Genomic DNA, 22,620 nt, shown 5'->3' on the forward strand with positions numbered 1-22,620 from the left:
GCACAGCATCTGTATCCACAATGACCATCACCTAAAACATCTTCTAACCTTTCAATGACATATTGTTTAACCTTTACATCAAACTCAGACAATAAACTCTCTAACACCCATTCATCGGACACATCTTTTAATATGAGATCTTGACTAACATAACTCATCTTCTTTGTGTTTTGATTTTGACGACTTAACAGTTGGTCAAAATTTCTATCAATATCAGAATAAAGAGATACTATATCCATTTTTCATTGTGAGGTATCGTCTTCTATTTCATGTGGAAGGTCCTTATTGAGGTCCGGTAAGAGAATTTTTTTCTTCTTATTCACTGCATAAGCATCAACCATGTAGAGACCCTTCAAATAACGAAGATCATTAGTGAATTTTAAAAAAATTCTTTCAAATTACGTGTAATTTAAAAGCATTGTTACCTGACTCATTAAAATGTCATCGTGTTTGCTAGAAATTATGTGTTCATCATTACCAGTACTGCATAGATTAAAAATTTTAAGTTGGTAAGATTTTTTAATTGACTCTAATAAAACGTATACTATCTTATATTAATTAATACCTGATCTGATATGGTAATTTTGCTGACTTTTCTCCTTCTTTTGTAGTATGAGAAATCTTCTTTGTTTTTGTGTGCATGTCATGTGAACTACAAAAAAATCGAACACAAAATATCAATATTTTAACACACTATGTCAGGATAAATAATTTATAAGGGACCCGTAAATTGACATTACCTCCTTGCAACCCCCTTAGACTTTTTGACAGTTTGAACAACATTCTTCTTCGGTAACTGATCAATCCAAGATTTTATTCTTTTTCTCCGACCTTTGTGTTTGACAATAGGTGGTTCTAATAATTGAATTTTCTCCTCAGATGAATGTTTAATAATATTTTCCTCAGATATATTAGTAGTCTCATTTTTCATTGCACTTTCGACTTCTTTCAATGCATTGTGTAAGCTATTTATTGTCACCTTATATAATTCAATAGATGTTGCACCCTTAGCTGCAATATTAATTGCCTCTTGACAAAGCTTATTATATCTAATAGTCACGCTTTCATTCAAGTCACCTGTCACTTCTTTACCTTTTTCATCAATTACCGACCCATATTTTGCGTATCTTGTCCACCTCTTTAATATGTACTGAATTGGAATACTTTGAACATCTTCAACCAAAAAAATCTTAAGAATATGTCTACATAAATACCCCGCAAATTCTAGAAGTTGACAACTACAACTTGTAGTCGTGTCAAGAGAGTCAAAAGTGACCATACGTGTTGCTTGTTTGTGTTCTGATCTCCATACATGATATTTAGATTTTGTCCCCTCTCTCCCTACTAATTCATGACGGTATGAAATACCCTCGAAAAGTTGACTTTGAAATTTTTGAAAGATGGTTCTTGTGTAAATTTCTGCTGCTTGTTTCTCGATATTTATTGAAAATCTCAAAACCCTTATTTTATGATTGGTCTCGTAGTCTTCATCGTTTTCCGCTTCTCTTCTCGCTAATACCGCCCTTTCATATTCTTTAATAAATTCAGCTAAAGGCAAACTCTTTTTCAAGTATCCATCGAAGAAGGAATTAATACTCTCACTACGTTGAGTTGTATACATTGCTCCACAAAATATATCCCTTGTATAAACTGATGCCCATTTTTCTTTTTTTTGAAATAGCCTTGTCAACCAAGTATTGCTTTCTAAATTGTATCTTTTCAACATTGCTTCCCAATTTGAGTGAAACTCTTCAATTGTCTCGTTGCCGTACAAACAATCATTAAAGTCGCGAGTAAAACCCTTGTGTTGATTAATAATATGAGGTAAATTCTTCATTGCATTCCTACATATGTGCCACAAACAATAACGAAGTCGAGTACCTGGCAATACCTTTGCAATGGCTCCCCCGATAGCAGATTCTTGATCAGTAAGAATCACTTTTGGTTGTTTATCATTCATTGATCTCATCCATGTTTCCATTACCCACACAAAAGATTCTTCTGATTCATTGTAAAGTAATGCACCACCAAACAATATTGTTTGATAATGATGGTTGATGCCAACAATTGGGACAAAAGGCATGCCATACCTGTTAGTTCCATATGTAGGATCGAAGCAAACAACGTCTCCAAAGTAATGGTAATTCATCCTTGACCTAGCATCAGTCCAAAAGAAATTTGTTATTTGACCTTCTGCATTAACATGGATTGAATAAAAAATGATGAATTTTCTATATGTTGACGTTCAAAATAATCAAATAAAGCTTCTGCGTCACCCTTTACATGCTCTTTTTTTCTATTTGCATTAAAGAAATTTCTCGCATCTCTTTCTGTAAATCCAACATTGCGGTTGCCCCCGGCTTCACGAACCATATAATTCATCATAAGATTTGTTTTCATACCTGCTGAACGCATGTTATTCTCCTATGTGATCGAAGTTTATGTCTTTTATCTGGACTTACAAGATTGTGGTTGTGCTCTTCTACAAATTGAGAGACTACCCATTTAGTTTCTTCTCTCTTTCTTATATATATATCATTGCTTTACAATCGGTTCTTGTCTCAGAACGAGTCTTTTTTGTATCTTTGAAAATTTCAGTTGTAGTGAAATTAGACAATCCTTGTAGCGAGCAACAATATTTTCGACCTATTGTTGTGTTGGTGCGATTAGACTTACAGGTCGAAGACTTTCGAACACTAAACCCCACATTGGATGCATAGTGATTGTAGAAGTTGTAAGCTTCATAGGGAGATTCAAATTCCATACCAACATAAGGCCGAAATTCATGTATCTCATTTTGAATATCATCATATTCTTTTCCTCGTACATCTCTTTGTAAATCTTCATGTTTTTCGTTGATGTTATGCCTCAATTTACATTCATCATCTCTCTCACGTGCACTGTAAATATCATCTTCTTTCTCACTATTAATAGTTATATCACCCTCATTACTGTTGAGAAACACATCTTTTTCTGGAAGCATGTTCTCAAAGATGGAAGAATTTGCTTATCGAATACGCTAACTACTTTGAAATTCCGTGAAGAAGAAGATCAAAAAAATAAATTTTTTTCGTATGGTTAAAGTTTAAATTTGTGTTGCTATTTAATGTGTTATTATTATTTTTATTAAAGAAACTCTCTAAATAATATAATAGAAGAAACAAAAACTTCCTAAGTAATATAAGAGAAAAAACAGAAACTCCCTACATTAGAGAGGAAATAAAACTTCAAATTAGATATAGGAAAACAATATGTTGCAAAAACTGAATAAAAAATATAATTAATATATATGATTGAGTTGGAAACTTGTATTAAATTAGATGGAAAGATTGTCATAAAAAAAAGTGAGATGGAAAGAGGAGGACAGTGGAAAGAGAATACGGTCCAAAGGTTGATCACTTGATTGTGCCGGATTAAAAAGAAACAAAATAAGGATCCGTTTGATACGTTAGAATGTGTGAGTAAGAAAATCGATTTCTTTCTCGTGGGTAAGAAACTCAAGATTTTCTTATTAGAAATGCATTTGTTACTGTTTGGTAAGACATTAGAAAATTTGAGAAAAGTATTTAAGGGCGCCCCATTTTATTACTTTTGACACCTTTTATATTCATGAAGTGGGGCGCCTTAATGATAACACGAGGCACTCTTAAGAATTCCCAAATTAAATCATACTCACCTCTCGTCTTCTTCATTCTCCATTTGGGTTTTCTGAATGGATCTCTTAAAAACAAAAATGGTTTGATTCAAGTGTTCATCATCATCTTTTTTAGGGTTCCATCAACATTTGAGATTCTAAAGATGGAACAACTTGAAATCAAACCATTCTTCTTCTTTAGGGTTCCATCAAAATCTATGAACTCTTTTAGGGTTAATCATCTTCACTACTAAATCAATATTTGACGAATCAAAGATCAATGAAATTCGATTTGCTTACCAGAGTTTAACAATTAAAGAGAGAAAGAAAATCGGCTTGTTCACGGAAGAAACAAAATCAAATCAAATAAATAGAAGCAACAAAATCAAATCAAACCAAAAATCAATGAGATCAAGCCATTCTTCTTTTTTAGGGTTCTATCAACATCTATGAACTTTTAGGGTTAATCATCTATGAATCGACTTGTTCACGGATGAAAGAAAATCAGATCAAATAAATTGAAGCATTAACTGTTATAACCGAGTTTAACAGTTAGAGAGAGAAACAAAATCGGGTGAATATGGAGAAGCAAGTTGAAGCTAAAACCAATTACTTCTTGAACCATTCATGGCTGGAATCAGAACTTGAGAGAGGGATACCAGCAATTGAAAGAGAGAGAGATAAAAAAAAGAGAGAAAGATAAAAAAAAACGAGAGAAAGAAGAATGGGAGGAGAGAGAGCGTGTTTTGAGGTTGTGGGAAAAACGTTTGCCCATCTATTTCATGGGAAAATCTGAAGTCCCTTTTGACAACATTTTTTTCTAATGGAAATTGCATTTTCTTACTCACTTGCCTTTATCAAACAACAGAAATCGATTTTCTTAAGAAAAACGATTTTCTTAAGAAAAACGATTTTCTTACCCACTTTACAACCGTATCAAACAGACCCTAATAGTAGTTAGGACTTAGGAACTCAACAAAAAAAAAGTTAGGACTTAGGAAAGTGTGTCCATGAATTGTTTGTAAGTTGGGGAGAAGAATTACGGTCAAGTTGGAAAGGGTAATTACGTCATTCATACCCATGGATTGGAGTAAATGGCAGTTGTTGTAAATAAGATGATTTATATGGCTGATTTGATTACTTCTAAGGTTTCCCAAATTGGCTGTGTGAAAGCAAGCTGTCATGTTTCCATATCTAATTATTCTTCCCATTATCTACGGCCTGGATCTCGAGCTCATACCTCACGGTATGAGCTCGAGCCCACTGAATCACGACTCCTTTTTGTAAGTCCTAGACGTGCACACATTTTTCAATGTCGAATCTATTTGATTCCTTCTGTTGAAATTGCCTTCGAACCCTTGAATTCACTTCAAAAATCGATGTCCAAAAATGTATTTTTAATGGACTCTCTCTATGACTCTATCTAATAACTTCGAAGATAATTCATTCGAAAGATGAATATAACTTGCTCCACTAAAGCCGGTACTTTTAATGGTCTTCTGGTAATTCTAGTCACGTGAGTACATTTTTTTTTTGCATGTTCCACGAAAAGAAAGCAATGCACGTAGTATCAGGGCCAGTCTTGAGATTTTGGAGGCCCGAAGCGAGTTCTAAGAATGTGGCATACACACGTTTCACAAGAAAAAAATTGTATGTTAAAATTTTCAACAATTTCCTTTTTACATATTGTGAAGTCTAAACATTAAAAGTTGTGTTCATAACTTGTAGTCTGAATCGAACTATCTCATTGAGTTACTCGAAAAGCGGCTAGGGAAAAAATTGCATCCTTAGTTGATCTCTCGGTCAAATGGTTCAACAAGTTCGGAACTCGGCGAGTCAATAGCTTGTTCGGTTTCCTTTTTGTAATCGAAAATAAAAAAAAAAAATAATTCTTTGAGAAAAGTGTCCAAAGAAATTTGAGTCTTTTTTTTTGTGCTTACAAGGTGATAGTGTTGGTTGTGTTGGTAGAGGTTTAGGGGGGGGGGGGGGGGGGTAGTGGTTGGGGACATTGGGGGACATTTTCATGTCCCCCAATGTCCGTGTTATTGGTTGGGGACATTTGAAATGTCCCCAAATGTCCGTGTTATTGGTTGGGGACATTTCAAATGTCTCCAAATGTCCCCAAATTTCCGTGTTATTGGTTGGAGACATTTCAAATGTCTCCAAATGTCTGTGTTATTCGTTCGGGACACGAAATTAGGGACATTTCAAGACAAATTGTTTTTGGGGACATTTGGAGACATTTTTGTGACGCCCCGTGTTCCGAATCACGGTTTGTCCGGCAGTTTATAAAAGAAACTCGGTCTAATACTAACTCAAACCAGTTTCAAATATAAACCCAAGCCAAAACTCTCATCACGGGTTACAAATCAAGAACAAACACAGTGGAAAATCAAATATAGTTTAAACCTTTTGAAAATATGCTCGGAAAATATGTAACCCAAAATAGTTTTCATAAAGAGAAAACAACTTGAATTCATGTTTATGAATAGTTCACAGAAGAGACTGAATTTGGACAGAGTCTCCTCTATAAATTGAACATATCAAACCTGAAAACCTGTCAAACATTCATACATATATCCATAAACTCCAACATATAAATAACATCGAATTCATTGTGATAGTGTGCATACTATTTACATGTGTACGATCACAAACAAGTGAGAGAACGATCTTAACTATACTAGATGATACATATATAATATTAACGTTGTGATTGTATCGAAAATATAATAGAAATTATAATCTTACATAATGTGAGCCGTCGAAGTAAACTATGTCACTCCGGGTCACCAATACCTGCAACTGAAAAATAACAAATAGGAATGAGATAACCCGAAGGTCAGTTCAGTAGGATACCTAGACATCCTACCCGCACCACACACATCAACAGTTTGATATATCAATAGTTATAAGTGATATGTATATACACAGAGATATCATTATGCACAAGAAGCAGAGCAATATAGCAAGATAATTCTTCTAGCTTACCAAGATCACGACTGAATACGCCCTCAGTCGGGGTCACCTACTATTCGGCTAGGAAGAACCGTTCGGCCTTTGTTAGTGCGTAGGCAGGCGGCGCCTTATCGAACGTTTGACTACTGCAGTGTACACATGGATCCACGTAATACCCCGGTAAGAGCTTCCGTAACTCTCCCTTCGTCATCATCGCCTATCGGGCTGGCTTGTGATCTCGATACGCATCAAATAGTAAATCTCACCCAAACAATGATACGCTTAGAATATGTCATGACTTACCCAGACGACTATAAGAGCATCGTCGTGTAGCAGAGCCATATACCCACGGCGATACAATTATCTCATCTTGAGGCGCGTCCTATCTCCGGCCAGATCTGACGCTTCCTCGCAAGGTAACTCATTGACCATTCGAAGAATACCCAAACATATGCATGAACCTATAATAGTATTAAATGATCTGATAGGCTCCCAAAGCTACAAGAACAGAGCCCTCCTAAAGGTCCCATCAACCCAAAGGAGAAGAGCGTTCTCATGTCTCAAGGTAGGGTAAACCCTGTTTAAAGCCAAGCTTTTACAAGTGTCCACTTTCAGGGAATTAGTATTTTCTTATTAAGAAAACTCGGGTAAACACCCTCTCTTATTTCGGTGAAAACATTGTAAGTATCAATCACAACAGAATTCAAACCACACACACCAGTGGTTTAGCAGAATAAATAAACAAGCATGGCATTGGGTCAGTCCCCTAATCACTCCAAGGGTCGGAATACCCCAACTCCCATCCTCTCCGGACCCCATTCCGGGTAAACTAGAATGGTCGTTACCAAACGGCTGGCCACGCACCGAGTGTAACCCTTGACATAATTCATGGCTAATCCATAACATAAAATAAACAAGGGGACCAACCAATGCCCGTGGTAAAACAACCATTACACGTAACACAGATCAAGCGATTCCGCCTCCATGTTATACACGCAGCTCAAGCGATTCCGCCACCACGTGTTTACAATTCACACAAAACGATCACACAGATCAAGCGATTCCGCCTCCATGTGATTATTTTTCAGAAAACCAATTTGTTTTGAAAAGAGAAACATCCATAACATAGAGTACACCACATACATACATATCATACCATATCATATCATAAATTGAACTAGAGAACTATAAAAAGAAGAAAATGACTATATATATAATGGTGAAACGGGGAATACCCGTGCTCCAAGTAAGATTCATAGGATCCTACCTCTTCTTCGCTTCCAATGGTGCTCCTGACTAAGATCCACTTCTCCTCGAGCTCCCTATTGCAGTATATTAGTCCAACTGGAATATAAAAGGACAAAACGGTCATTTGACAGTTACATAACTGTCAAGACTCCTCTTGCAAAGCAAGAATGCATAAAATGAATGAAACTATACTAGGAATGTCCTATCGGGCACTAAAGAGATCTTTGAGACGTTCCATCGAACAACCGATACACCTTACGGACCAACCCACAAACCCATGAACTCCATTTTACATTTCCGAGTCTTCATAAGCTGACAAATCATATAATGAACCAAATACTATGAATCTAGAACCGTCAAATCATAAAATGAAACTAATGTTACGAATCTATAACTCAACCTATCCATGTACATTAAGTACGGCAAGGTTCGGGTAACCATCTTTATTCCAATTCATTTCCAAAACTATTCCAAATATGAAAATCGTGCAATAAAATAATTCGGCAGCAACCCGTCTATATATGGACAGCCCAAAATAGTCCACAATATCCTAAACACGATCCTGAACATAAATCATTCGAAGAAATATAACTATAACTATCCCAAATAGATCTAAATTACGAACCCAAGAGATATTAGACCCAACTATACAGTTATCGAAATAATAATCATAAAACCATCAAATTCGGACGAAATAGAAAATTCTAAACGGATAGATATGTAGAACAAGTCGAGTGGAATTACCTGGAACAAGTTTCATTGAATTCCGACCACCGGACGCGAAGAAATCGAAGAAATAAAATCGAACATCAAACCCTCGAGCACCTCAACGCTAGAACAATTTCTATTGTTTCTTTTTCTCTGGCTCGGTGGTTTAACATAGGAGATGAGAATGAAATGGTGTATAAAGTAAATAGTGGGGTCCACAAAAACAAACTATTAAAAATTCAATTAGCCTACAGCCACCACGTCTCCACATGCGTGCACGGTGGGTTGGATTCGCTTTAGGGCAAATGAGACGCCACATGTTTCGATTAGAAGTGCCCATACTATAAAATTCATTTTGAGCCCCTAACCTTTAAATACTTCATACACAAATCCCATCATAATTATAGTCAACTAATTCAACCCCCATGAGTTACTTTATGACCCCCAATTTAGCTTTTTTCCTTTCTTTTTCATCCCACAAGCAACCATGAAGAAACTATATGGTCCCGCTAAGTTCGATACCAAAGAAAATTGTCGAATACGACTCGATAGCCAAGCCACGTCCGATAATTTCGTGTGACCAGTCAAAATTCATAATTTTTCGAGAACTATCCGATAAGCAGTCTGAATCAATCAAAATATGTATTCAATACGAAAACCCAAAGAAACCACAGAATCCGCTCGACGCTATAACTCGTTCGATTCTCCGACTCGAAGATCAGGGCGCTACAATTTTAGTGTAAATTTGGAGAGCTTTTGGAGAGAAAATGTCTCTCAAAATATGGAAGACACTTGGGGACATTTGAGTAAGGAAGATAATAAAAATAATTATTATTACCAAATCATATTATAATAATATTATCTTATTATTATATTACTACATTATTGTATTATTATTATTATTACTATTATTATTATTATTATTATTATTATTATTATTATTATTATTATTATTATTATTATTATTATTATTATTATTATTATTATTATTATTATTATATATTTGAGTAAGGAAGGTAATAAAAATAATTATTATTATCAAATCATATTATTATAATATTATCTTATTATTATATTACTATATTATTGTATTATTATTACATTATATTATATTATTATTACATTATATTATATTATATTATATTATATTATATTATATTATATTATATTATATTATATTATATTATATTATATTATTATATTATATTATATTATTATTATTATATTATATTATATTATTATTATTATATTATATTATATTATATTATATTATATTGTATTATATTATATTATATTATATTATTATTATTATATTAATATTTAACTATATTAAATAATAATATTTACCAATTGTCCATCAATGTCCACAGATATCTACAGATGTCTACGAAAGTCGAAAAATATATATTTGGAAATATTAATTAATTTTTTTTATTTCATATGGTAAGACAGTAATAATATTAAAAATAATAAATATCAACTAAATATCTATCAATGTCCACAGATATTCACGGATGTCTACGAAAGTCGAAAAATATATTTTCAAAGTAGTAGGGCAAATTTATTTCGTATGATTAGACAATAATGATTACATTAAAATAATAAATGTCTACCAACTGCCATCAATGTCCTCAGATATCCACAGATGTCCACAAAAGTCGAAAAATATATTATTGAAGCATGAGTACAAATATATTATTTCATATGGTTTGACAATAATGATAATATTAAAATAATAAATGTCTATCAATTATCCTTCAATGATGAGATGATAATAATAATAATAATAATAATAATAATAATAATAATAATAATAATAATATCCACTGCATATTTTGTCCATGGATTCAATATGTTGAAATGTCCCCAGGACATTTTGTCCATGAACCAAATGTCTTGAAATATCTCTGAGACATTTTGTCTATGAATCAAATGTCCTGAAATGTCCATAAAGACATTTTGTCTACGGACAAATGTCCCGAAATGTCTTGAAATGTCTCTGGAACATTTTGTCTCTGAGTGTCCTCCAATGTCCTGAACCACTACCCCCCCTTAGTAATGGTGGTTGTGGTGTTGAGGTTTAGTAATGGTTGTGGTCGTGGTAGTGATGGTAATGGATGTACAATGATAAAGGTTTAGTAATTGTAGTGGTGGTAGTAGAAGTTCAATAGTGGAGGTTTAGTAATCGTGGCGGTGGTAGAAATTTCGACTAAAATAATTAAGAAAAGTACAATTTAATGATGGTAGTTGTGATGTTGAAGTCTAGTAATGGTGGTGGTGGTAGTGGAGATACATTATGGAGGTTTAGTAATTGAGAAATGATATAAGAGGCGAAAGATTGTTAGGCCTGTGTCCAAAATCTCCACATATGCACTGGCTCTGGTCAAAGCAGAAATCTTACGGTTTACTCCTTCATTTATACAATAGGTTACATTTGAGTCCCTGGTTTTGAACTGTTCATATGGATCAACCTAAAAAACCTAAAATTCCAACCTACGGCGACCATAAATGTGTCGAAATTCGAACCTAGAATCGTAATGGTTGTGGTGGTGGAGAATTGAAGGCAAATCCTCCTTCATCTCCAGACTCCAAAGCTTGAGTCCATGTTCAGGTCCATTCTCTAAATCCCACCAATTTGTTGATCCGACCAGCTAGAAGAGTCATCACCAGTATGGAAAACTGTGGAGCAAAGAGCTTGTTCAGATGAGTTACTTAGGCGTTGATTATGCTGGTTAAGTATCATTGGATCTTTAAATGACTAAAGTGAAAGATGAAAATCTTGGATTAGACTAGCTCTTCTAGGGAGATCAGAGAAGATCAAGTTATGGGAAGAACTAATAAGAATGAGCAGCACTGCAACAACCATTAGCAAGAAAGTTATTGTTACTTTGGTTGTTGTTTTGATGATGAAGATGATGAAAGCTCAACAAATTCATCAATGGCGAATGTAGCATTCTTCATGGTTGAATCCTCTAAAATCTTCTGTAGAATAGCTTCAAAAAAGAACAATCATCAAAAACCCTCTCGTCTCAGTTCAAAATCGGCTCCATAAATCTATGGATTGGAAACACTAGGTTTTAGAGAGAGAAAGAGCAAATAGTTTGGTCGTGTTTTTGAAGTTGAGTGTTAAGAGGGGATTTTTTATCTACATCGTTGATCCATATCAATAGTTCAGATTAAAAAAGAACCGGGGAACTCAAATATAACCTATTTATGAAGGGCTAAACCATAAGATTTCTGCTTTGACCAGAGCCAGTGCATATGTGGAGATTTTGGACACGTGTCAAATTTGATTCGTTAGGTCCAGTGTAGGTCTGGATGTTTCGCCTCTTATATCATTTCTCTTAGTAATTTTGGTGGTGGTAGAAGTGTCTAGTAAATTAATTAAAAGAAATAAAGATAATTTAAGAAGGTAAAAATGATAATGCTTTTCATAAAAAAAAAATGATAATGGTTGACATCGAACCAGTATTGTTTGGATCCCAAAACATGCTTTTACCAGTTAAGACAAAGTAGATTTCTTCATGATTTTGGTACCTTAAACGAAAATAATCAAAATCGGAGTCCCTTAGTTCTTTCAGTTCGGTCTTCTTGTGAGGCCCTTTGGCCCTAGGGCCCCGAAGCGATGCTTTGCTCGCTTACCCCTCAGGACTGGCCATGCGTAGTCTGTACACTTCACCACTCAACCGTTACAAGTTATCATGGTTTCAGGTAGAAAGCGAGACCAGAAATGCTGGTTAAATTGTTCACAGGAAAAAAGAAAATCCAATATTAAGCTTGTGTTAGCCCACGTGAAGGATGATTCACTTGTAATTTACTCCCACGAGCTCTTGATGTTATGAAAGGTTGCTACAAATTCATCCACATTCTTTACATTCTCTATTAAGTATGTAGGATCGGGGAGATGTCCTTTTGTTTATAGTCTATATAAGACAAAAGACATACTTTAAATATAATCCCACATGCATAAAATCCACATGGATCCACCATTATGTCATTCTTTTTTTTTTTTTTTTTTTTTTTTTTGAGAATTCGACTACGATTTTTTTTTTAAATTAGTCGCGAATTATCCCGTAATTCGACGATCGTAGTTGATTTCTAGTTATACATTATGATTCTTAAATCGTCCGAATTTGATGATCTTCTTCATCAATTATCTTATCCGACAAATCGTTCGTATTGCATTTCTGATCGAAGGACATCTCCTTCAGTTTAGTCGTTACAAAGCATTGATACATCATGAAGATGTAATAAGTACGATAACCGTCTAATTTGAATAAAAAATGAAAGAGAATTAAAACCCAATAACAAATAAGCTTAAAACCCAATAACAAATAAGCTTATAACCCAATAAATTATTACATTATTTATAGCCTAAATTACATAAGATAAATTTCGATGACAAACCGCTTCCACCGAGACTCGATCTCACGACCTCTTGAACTAAAGAGGGGGTGTCCAACCATTATATCTTTACCCCACATCTAGCAAAGCTTATTCCACGTCTTATAATTTGACTCAAACTTTTTAACGTTTTGGCATGGCAAGCTCACCACTTGTTATTATTGCCAAATCTTCACCAACCCTCGTGAAGTATTTAGTTGGTGGGTCGTCACTCCTTATCCCACCACCAACCCCAATCAAAATGGACCGCTCATTTATTCCGATCTCGGAATGATATTTGATGTCTGATTGAATACCAACCCTTGATATGAATTGCCAAAATGGGCTCCAAAATGTGATCAATTGCCCCCTGTGTTATTCATCATTCACGCTTAGTCCTCTTTTTACATTTCTGTCAATTATCCCATTAGATTGATTTTTATCTTTCCTAATATACCCTTCAACGAGCTGGCATATATAATCCCTGTAATTTTTCTTCTTATTTATCTCTCATCTTTTTTCTCCTCTCCATCTTCTCTCACATCTTCTTATCTTTCATCTTCATTTTCAGGGTTCTTTTTTTTCTTTCTTTTCCCTCAATTTTCATCTTCTTCTATTTTCTTTACTTTTTGCTCACTAAATAAAATAACAAATCAAATAAGTTTTAGATAGGTCACTGAAGAGAATGAATTAAGACCCACCCGTAAATAAGGAACACTAAAACTCAACCTAAAAGAACAATAGACGGTAATGGGAAAAGGGGACCAAGTGGAAAAGCTAAACAATGGTGAGGGCCAACTAAGCGAGTTAGTCACATTATGGGGGCATTTGAGAATTAACCCTAAAGTAAAATGACTGAATTGGGAAGCTTTATAGGCCCGTGTTGGCCTATAAATAGAGACGCCAAATCTAAGGTTAAAAGTCGTAAGATTTCCGGAAGCAGAAGAAGTAGGTAGCCAACCAAGCTAGCTAGGGTTTACTCTCTCATCCCTCACTCACTCAGGTAAAATCCTAATGATAGTTTCGTTTCATTTCTAGTAGTTCATCATCTTTCTCTTCCTCTTTATGATTACATTTCCTTCCTATTTGAAGGAATACTAGTAGTTGTTTCTTCATGTTAAAATTGTGTCGGTTCTTCTCTAATACTCGGATCGGGTTGATCATTTAAAGGTTTAAACCCTGTTTTTCTACTAAAAAGAAAAGAACTGATATAAGTAAATCTAGATCTGGTATTTTTTAACTAGGGTTTATCAGTTTGAGTTAAACTAGTAATTTGAACTGACTACGACTACTCGTGTGACTGATAAACTTGTTATTTTTATTGGAAATGGGTTTTAGTTTTCAGATCTGAATATGTTTTCTGATGTTAATTTTGATAAGTTTGGGTGACCTTAACTAATGGGTTCCTTCTTTCTTAATTCTTTTTTTTTTGTAGCTTAAGATAATGGAGACCTTTCTATTCACATCTGAGTCTGTGAACGAGGGTCACCCCGACAAGCTGTGTGACCAGATCTCCGATGCAGTGCTCGATGCATGCCTCGAGCAAGACCCTGACAGCAAGGTGGCTTGTGAAACCTGCACCAAGACCAACATGGTCATGGTATTCGGAGAAATCACCACCAAAGCCAATGTTGATTATGAGAAAATTGTTCGCGATACCTGCCGTGCCATTGGATTTGTGTCTGATGATGTAGGTCTTGACGCCGATAACTGCAAGGTTTTGGTTAACATTGAGCAACAAAGTCCTGATATTGCACAGGGTGTCCATGGCCATCTTACCAAGCGACCTGAGGATATTGGTGCTGGTGATCAAGGTCACATGTTTGGTTATGCCACTGATGAGACCCCTGAATTGATGCCTCTCAGCCATGTCCTGGCCACTAAACTTGGTGCCCGTCTTACCGAAGTTCGCAAGAATGGTACATGCGCCTGGTTGAGACCTGATGGAAAGACCCAAGTTACTGTCGAGTATCACAATGAGAATGGTGCCATGGTTCCCCTCCGTGTCCACACTGTACTCATCTCCACTCAGCATGATGAGACAGTAACCAACGATGAAATTGCTGCTGATCTCAAGGAGCATGTTATCAAGCCTGTTGTGCCGGAGAAGTACCTTGACGAAAAGACCATCTTTCACCTTAACCCCTCTGGTCGTTTTGTGATCGGAGGACCTCATGGTGATGCTGGTCTCACTGGACGTAAAATCATCATTGATACCTACGGTGGGTGGGGAGCTCACGGAGGTGGTGCTTTCTCTGGGAAGGACCCAACCAAGGTGGACAGGAGTGGTGCCTACATTGTTAGACAGGCTGCCAAGAGCATTGTTGCCAATGGACTTGCAAGAAGATGCATCGTTCAGGTCTCATATGCCATAGGTGTTCCAGAACCCTTGTCAGTGTTTGTTGACACATACGGTACAGGAAAGATCCCAGACAAGGAAATCCTCAAGATTGTGAAGGAGACCTTCGACTTCAGGCCAGGGATGATCTCCATCAACCTTGACCTCAAGAGAGGTGGAAACAGCAGGTTCTTGAAGACAGCGGCATATGGTCACTTCGGGAGGGACGACCCTGACTTCACATGGGAGGTTGTGAAGCCCCTCAAGTGGGAGAAGCCCCAGGCTTAAGCTATTCAGTTTCGTCTTCAAACAAATTAGGTTGCTTTGATGAGGCAGCTGATAAATAATGTTGTTGCTGCTGCTGTACTGCAAATTTACTAATATATTACTATGAGCAATGTTAGATGTGTTAGACAATTTGTTTGTTTTGTGCTGGATGCGTTTGTTTTGTATTCTGGGTTGTGTGATAAGTAAAACTTCTTGATGTCAACTCTTTATAGAGAGATGAAGTACTATCATCTCCAGAAATGTAAGCAACAGAATATGGTAGTTTTATGCAGCAACAGAAGTAATGTAATGTTTCTCGTTTCCATCATTATTTTTAGGCTGTTGATTTCTTCGTAGAGGCTGTTATATGAATGATATCAACTATTTATGCAAACTATGTACTATTTGAAAAAAAAAAAAAACATAAGAGGAACATCGTCCCACCAAGAGAAGTGGAGCATGAGCCCTTTTTGTCTTCCCGTTCAAGATACATTTCTTTTTTACATCTATCACAGTAGAGACGTCTAGTGTGTATTCAATGTTTTTTTGCACTCATTCTAAAGCAAGTCGTTCTGTAAGTGCATCAACACCCAATGATCCTTGCGGGACAGATGATTCTGGATCTTCAAGTGAACAATCTTCTTCGGCATAATCATCAACGACTACAGCCTCAAACCCATCTTCCTCATCTTCACTCGAGCTACTAGCACTCTCCCCACTCGGCAAAACCAACGCAGGATATGTGTGTTCTGTTACCTGTGACATGCCCTCAAACGCCTCGACCTTCTCCAGAAGTTCGTCTGGCCCCAGCTCAATCTCGTTCAACAACAATGCCTTGCTTGACTCTATCGCGCGCTTCCATCGTGACAACAACCTTGGGCTAGAGATTACCAATTCAGGAGGCTGTCTTTTAACTGCATTATCTGATTCTTCTGAAAAATATCCAGTAAACACAATTGAATTGTTAGAGCAACTGTCAGGATTTAATAGGCTACCAAAAGAGGTTGATGATAGAAAGTAGCAGTCAATTAAGTAAGATACTTAAGTGGATTTCCACTGGACCGACCATTTTGTCAAGATTCAGTTTACGCTTGGCATCTCAACTCATTTAAACCTAGTGGCAACTTTGCTTCCTAAGTTGTGGTCCAATAAAAATTGAGGGATACAGTAATTCCTTTTCCCATATATCCAAAATGGTTAGTAGGTTTTACCATTATCTTGTTTTATATCATCCCTAGTTGGAGATACTGCATCTTGGGAAGCCGAACCTGTGAGTTAGGTGTTTCAATGTCAGTCTCAATATAAGTTGGTATAAAACAATTGATAACCTCTATTCCTATGCAAAGTTACCTGAATAAGGTGAAGCTGTGTGGTTGGGTGGACGGATTTCCGAGATAGAGGGGGAGGCTTCAAGATACATGGATTTCCATTCTCTACCCCTCCACATCAATATTTGCTCCTCATCGAAAGACAGTAGAACACAAGGTACCAATTCCTGTTACCCACAGAAAAGGCAATGTACTATTTTGAAAACCAGCTCCTTATAAATGGCCTATGATCTGTAACTTGTCTATAAACCAAAGTCATAAGTTTTTCATATCTGGACAAGATACACAGACCTTAAGTTTTGCGCCTAACTTTTTGTAATCACTCGCATGCATCCCTTGGCAGTTTACCTTCACCAGAGGGCATCCTTCGAACGCATCTCTAACGTCCTTCACAAGATTAATGTACACTCCATTTTTGGCTGCGAAGAAAGAAGGAATAGAAAAGGAGCCATTGTTAATTATGTTATTGGTTATAGAGCTCGAACTTTAAACAAAAATGATGCATTGATCTATAATAAACAGAAAAAAGAGATAGGAAAAGCAGGCCGGGCCAGCAATACAATTGTCCGATGATTCATGAGACACATAAGGGAACATCATAAATTAACGCAGGGACTTTGCTTCCCATATTTTCTGCACCAGTTCCATATCTCAACATGCAATGGACACACTTTCATGATAGAAATTACAAATAATATCATCTCAAGAGCTAACAGGAGGCACTCCAGCATCTTGGTCTAGGTTAGTTTAGCGGCTTGCCAGTTGCTCCTCAAAAGGATCATAGGAACACTTTAACCAGTTGAATGAAGATAACCAGAAACAACATTGATCTGTCTTTTCATCCCAAATTCTACCACCACCGTCCACAGGATCAAATGTTTCTAAATATTCATGTTTTCTAGCTATATATCCAAAAGTCGTATGTATTCGAGTGTATGGTTTTAAAAGTTATTGCAGACGTGATCTTGATTCAGAAATCTTTTAATGATATTGCCTGTTCAGTGATATCAACAGTGAAACATACATCAGCTTAGATGTAGCTGAAAAATAGATCAATTAGGGAATGTGAGTGTACTATATCTTAATTCTTAGTGGTTATATGGTGTTCTACTTTTGCGAACTTGCAGTACGTTATTATCTGGAATTTTGAATGATCAAATTAAAGGTCCTGACGGAGTATAGCAGAAATGGATTAACATGCTTAAATACCGGAACTAGAAATTGAAATGCATCAAATTAAATCAGATGCAAAACGATACTAAAAGAAACGAGATGCATCAAACGAGAAACGCGCATCACCTAGTTTACAAATTGGCAGCAGGCTCTTCCCTTTTGCTCGTAAGTCATTTGCTTCAAACTTTGTCAATCCTTCTGGAGCTTCTTGAATGAGTTTGGGATACACAGGAGCAGCTGGCTTCCAAAGCATTACAGGGTACTGTGGACGAGTGCGATAATTATAGTTTCTTCCGCGAAAAAGATATAAAACACCACCAACTCGATGAATGATTTTTCCGCCCGTCTTTTCCTGGCATTGTGAATGACATTTTAGCACGCAAGTTGGCCGTTTGAGTTGTAAAATAGATACTTGATGGTTTAAGAGCTAAGAAAATGGGACTACCTCAACATGATAGCAGACATTGTCCATGTCGACAGTGGGCACACCCTTGCACCGTACCTTACAAATCCGTTGCCTCTTCCAGTGTTCATGAATTAACTCCAACATGTTATGTGTTAACCCATCTCTTCCTATTCATTAAAGGAAATCCGAAACTTGTAAGTTAACACTTCTTGATGAAAACCGTAAAAAGAAGGAAAGGGCACACCTTACCGAGATTAACCTGGCGATTATGAGATAGATGAGGCTTAACTAGCATCCGGATCTCCGCTTTCGTCAACCTATCCCCGAGGATTTCCTCCCTTGTTTTTCCCTCTTGTGGATATTTTCCAAGAGGAAATGGGCCTGGCATTTCGACCTGCTTCACACCTTTCATACCGGGTGGAGGCGGATTAAATGAATCAAACAGTGGTATATTCTTCTTAGATTTCTTCAATGGAGCTTTACCAGTCCAAGGCCTTGACATTGTGGGAGGAGCAAAGGGCAAAAATGCAGGTTCCCGAATTGCCAAAGGCTTTACTTTTGGCGTCTCAGAGTAACTGTATTGGAACTCGAAGGGAGCTCCTGGGAGCAAGTAAGAGACACCAGTTTCTCCGATGACGACTGAACGGTCACCCTCAGATGAAATCACTCCGTCTGAAACAGGTTTGTGGTATTTAGTACGGCGATGGAATGTCTTAAATGCGGGACTTTTGGGTTGAATAGGATTTGGTGATGTAGATTTTCTGAAGGTGGTTTTAGGGGGTGGGTATTTAGGGATTGGAATGGGAGGAGATGGGGGGATATTGGTGGTGGTGGTAAGGTCGTTAACTCCGCTGCCACGAGGGGGGTTTGAAGGAGGTGAAGAGAAGAGATGTCCAGGCAGAGTTGCCAATATCGCCATGGGATTACAAGTAAAATGTATGTAAGTTTTTACCTATAATACATGTAAAAAGGTTATTTAAAAGTAAAATATGAATTAATATCAATCATATATCCACCCATATAAATCAACAATCAAATAAGCTAAAATATGAATCAATAAACAATGACAATGGATAATTATTTAAACATCAACTAATGAACTAAATTTATAGTAACATACAAGAAAGTAAGAAGAATTTCATCAAGCAGTTGGTCTACAAGACCACAACCTAAACCATCTCTATTACTCCATAATTCTCATCAATTTGTTGATGAATTTCATTAAAGGGGAAGCAAAATTATATATCTATAACATGAAATAAGGATCAATAACCTCTATGAGTCAGGACATTAAGATTTTAGAAACATCAAACATGAGAAAAATTATAATAAGTTAAAGTTACTAACCAAATCCTTGAGAGAGAGAGAGAGAGAGAGAGAGAGAGAGAGAGTGGAGGTTTAAGATAAAATTAAGAAACCCTAGTTGCTCTCGTCTCCTCCTTGCTTGCTGTGGATTTGGTAAAACTTCCCCTCATGTGTATGTACATAGAGATACTAGAGAGAGAGAGAGATAAATGGAGGAAGTTGATTTTGTATAGTCTGTCTGCTCTTCCTCTAAGATAGAGAAGGAGGGAAATGACATTTTCTGCAACACTGCCACGTGTCTTTTATTACTTTCTTATCAAATCTTCTTCTAATTGCTTCAAATTAACCAACCACTTATTAGACAAACCATATGGTCCTCAAACTATATGTCTATATGGTCCCGATTGAGAAGGTTTGTGTTTCAAATTTCTTGCAGTGAGAGTTACTCGTTCGGAATTTTGAAGTCTTGGTAAAAAAAAGTTTTATCGAATAACATATCAATTTTTCTTAAGTGCATTTCTGACAAGATATTGGACATATATATTAATTTTGTCGTTGTTGAAAAATATTACAGTTGTAAAATAGATAAGAATCTTTTCATTCGTGCAGAAATGGAGAGAGATTAAAAATCGATATGAAAAATTGGAATCTAGAGAGAATACAAGCTTCTCGCATGACAAATAGTGTCACGATAACACTGTCAATGGTCTTTTCCTTGTCAACAATCCTTAGTTGGAGTGGTAAGAGGTATAGTCTTCCATCCTACAGGTCAAAGGTTCGAGACACGCAACAATTTCAAAAAAAAAAAAGATCTTTTCCCTGCTATTTATAGATATCTGGATGTTAACTAGTGTTGTTATTACAGCGGTATGCCCCTAACAGGAATGAACCATGAGGTCTGAATGAGTCAAAGTCTCACAAAAGCTCATTCATACATATAAGAATCTCTTCCAAAGGAAACTTCGGCCATCTCGAAATCGCACGAAGTTCTGATCGTTCATGTAAAATGAGTTTCCAATTAATTTCCATATACTTGTTGGGAAAATTTTAGCTCTTAAGACGAATTCCGTTATTTATACATTTAAACGGCATTTAGAAGAAAATTTGTATATTATGTTACAATGTAGTATTTGAATTTCAAAAGCCATCTTGAAATCACACGAAATTCTATCTGTGTCCGATCATTATCCATTCTTTTGCCAAAGAATTTTAATTTTTTAACCGAATTCTGTGCATTCAAACCCGCATTTTGGTGAAAACTTGTGTGCTATAATAGCTTTTGAATTGTGTCTCTCTCTCTAAATAGGAGAGAGAACATGTGCAGCGGAGGACACGGTTCCTTTCAGTTACTCACAGTGGATCAGGCAGTTTTGGGCGGCGGACTAGCAGTTACAGGAGGTTAGTTCTATTTTTACAGTGGTTCATGGGATTTTCTTGGGGATTTCAATTAATTTATGGTCTTGAGGACTTTGATGATGGTCTTGTAGACCTATAATCTTAGTCTTTTACTGTTTTCTTCTTCAAATGTTCAAATATGGAAGATGCTGATGGAGTATTTAGACAACAACTAGAAGTTTGTCAACACAAGAACCAGAAATACAAGTGGTTGAAAGTACAGAAGATAATCTCCATCGATTTCTTTCCGACCAGAATCATTCGATTCCATTACTATTACTAACAATTGTTGCCAATCTCATCTGTTATATTTGACCTTTCTTCTTTGGGTTATTTAAATCATTGGGCTTCTCAGGAATCGATTCAACACTATTGAACGATCATTAAGTCTTGTGCAGGGAAGAAAATTTTGAATCATCAAATGGTTTAACTTCTCTGATTTTGTTGATTGACCAATTCAAACAAGATGAAGAAGAAGATAGAAATGAAGATGAAGATAGAGATGGGTTACTATGTGTGGTTTGTTTGTGTGAGTTAAGATATGGGGCAGTGGGTGGTTGCATTGACGTGGTTCCCCTGTGGTGGTGGTTCTCCGGTGATGGGGGCGGTTCTCTGACGATGAAGATGGTTTTCCGGTGATGAAAACGGTTTTTCCGGTGACGACAACGACTTTCCGGTGAAGACTACGGTGGTTATTTTAGTATTAGTATTTGTATTAGTATTACTTTTTGTCGACATTTAGGGTCTTTTCATTTGCGACCTTTAGGGTCTTCTCATTCACGACCTTTAGGGTCCTTTTATTGAGTCTGTGTCTAGTCCCATTTCTTTCTCTTCATGAGACACTTTGATGTAGATTGTTGCGGAAGCGGAATAACATTAGAATCCATTACTAGAATTAAGAAGAGAGAGAAGAATTAACTAAAATAACTGTAAAGAAGAAAGAAGATGCAATCAAGGGATTTGTTTATAACTCAATTCAATGTCTTACAAGATAAACTGAACTTCTCTTATATAGAGAATATGCTTTCCTAATTAGACTCAAAGTGGGAAACAAGATAACTACTAATATTACTTTCCTTGATTGCTAATATTCCTAAACATAGAAACCCTAAATAATAAATAGGAAACTTATAATAATATAACTTCTAGGCCGTTGGGCCTATAGTTGGGCTAGCCGTGAGGCCCATAGGAGGATGGCCGCCATCATACTCCCCCGCTGCGGAACAACTTGCCCCCAAGTTGGTGTTGTCATAAAGCAGATCGCCCAGGTAATACGGATATATATCAGCGATGTGGAAGGTGTCATTGACGACGATTTTGAAGGCAATCCTTAGTTCCCACTTTGCGCGAGATTTGTCGGAAATAGGAAGAAGACAAATAAGGATCAAATCACCAACTAAAATCCAAAACTCATGATGCGAAAGATCCTGCAAAATCAATTGTAAGAAACAAACTTCTAACAAATTTCTACATCTTC

General features: G+C 36.3%; 3 protein-coding genes and 1 long non-coding RNA gene across 5 annotated transcripts; 1 reads left to right on the forward strand and 3 right to left on the reverse strand.

Moving 5' to 3' along the window:
- Positions 1 to 242: 242 nt before the first annotated feature.
- On the reverse strand, positions 243 to 2,983 carry LOC147551497 (protein FAR1-RELATED SEQUENCE 9-like). Its single transcript, XM_086668576.1, has 5 exons — positions 2,688 to 2,983; positions 741 to 2,231; positions 566 to 652; positions 426 to 483; positions 243 to 350 (listed from the first exon to the last, which is right to left on the reverse strand). Exons 1-5 carry the CDS (start codon positions 2,981 to 2,983, stop codon positions 243 to 245), a joined length of 2,040 nt encoding a protein of 679 aa, XP_086524702.1.
- A 3,207-nt stretch (positions 2,984 to 6,190) lies between these two features.
- LOC147551498 (uncharacterized) lies at positions 6,191 to 8,716 on the reverse strand. The gene is made up of 3 exons (XR_015237883.1): positions 8,585 to 8,716; positions 7,860 to 7,936; positions 6,191 to 6,439 (listed from the first exon to the last, which is right to left on the reverse strand). It is a non-coding gene; the product is annotated as an uncharacterized LOC147551498 (long non-coding RNA).
- A 5,139-nt stretch (positions 8,717 to 13,855) lies between these two features.
- Positions 13,856 to 15,864, forward strand: LOC147551499 (S-adenosylmethionine synthase 5). Its single transcript, XM_086672277.1, has 2 exons — positions 13,856 to 13,934; positions 14,367 to 15,864. Exon 2 carries the CDS (start codon positions 14,376 to 14,378, stop codon positions 15,555 to 15,557), a length of 1,182 nt encoding a protein of 393 aa, XP_086528403.1. The 5' UTR covers positions 13,856 to 13,934; positions 14,367 to 14,375; the 3' UTR covers positions 15,558 to 15,864.
- A 56-nt stretch (positions 15,865 to 15,920) lies between these two features.
- Positions 15,921 to 20,441, reverse strand: CAF2 (RNA-binding CRS1 / YhbY (CRM) domain-containing protein). Of its 2 annotated transcripts, none has more exons than XM_086672274.1 (8): positions 19,717 to 20,441; positions 18,693 to 19,395; positions 18,483 to 18,610; positions 18,164 to 18,389; positions 17,156 to 17,283; positions 16,887 to 17,031; positions 16,748 to 16,804; positions 15,921 to 16,468 (listed from the first exon to the last, which is right to left on the reverse strand). In XM_086672274.1, the coding sequence occupies exons 2-8, from the start codon at positions 19,360 to 19,362 to the stop codon at positions 16,089 to 16,091; spliced, it is 1,734 nt and encodes a 577-aa protein (XP_086528400.1). In that variant the 5' UTR covers positions 19,363 to 19,395; positions 19,717 to 20,441; the 3' UTR covers positions 15,921 to 16,088. The 2 variants fall into 2 exon arrangements, with proteins under 2 accessions (XP_086528400.1, XP_086528401.1); XM_086672275.1 differs by having other exon boundaries at positions 19,791 to 19,999.
- Between the last annotated feature and the right edge of the window lie 2,179 nt (positions 20,442 to 22,620).

This window comes from Eschscholzia californica, unplaced genomic scaffold, assembly GCF_041429995.1.
Source record: "Eschscholzia californica isolate CP2 unplaced genomic scaffold, dmEscCali1.0.p SCAF_3, whole genome shotgun sequence".
Taxonomy (NCBI): domain Eukaryota; kingdom Viridiplantae; phylum Streptophyta; class Magnoliopsida; order Ranunculales; family Papaveraceae; genus Eschscholzia; species Eschscholzia californica.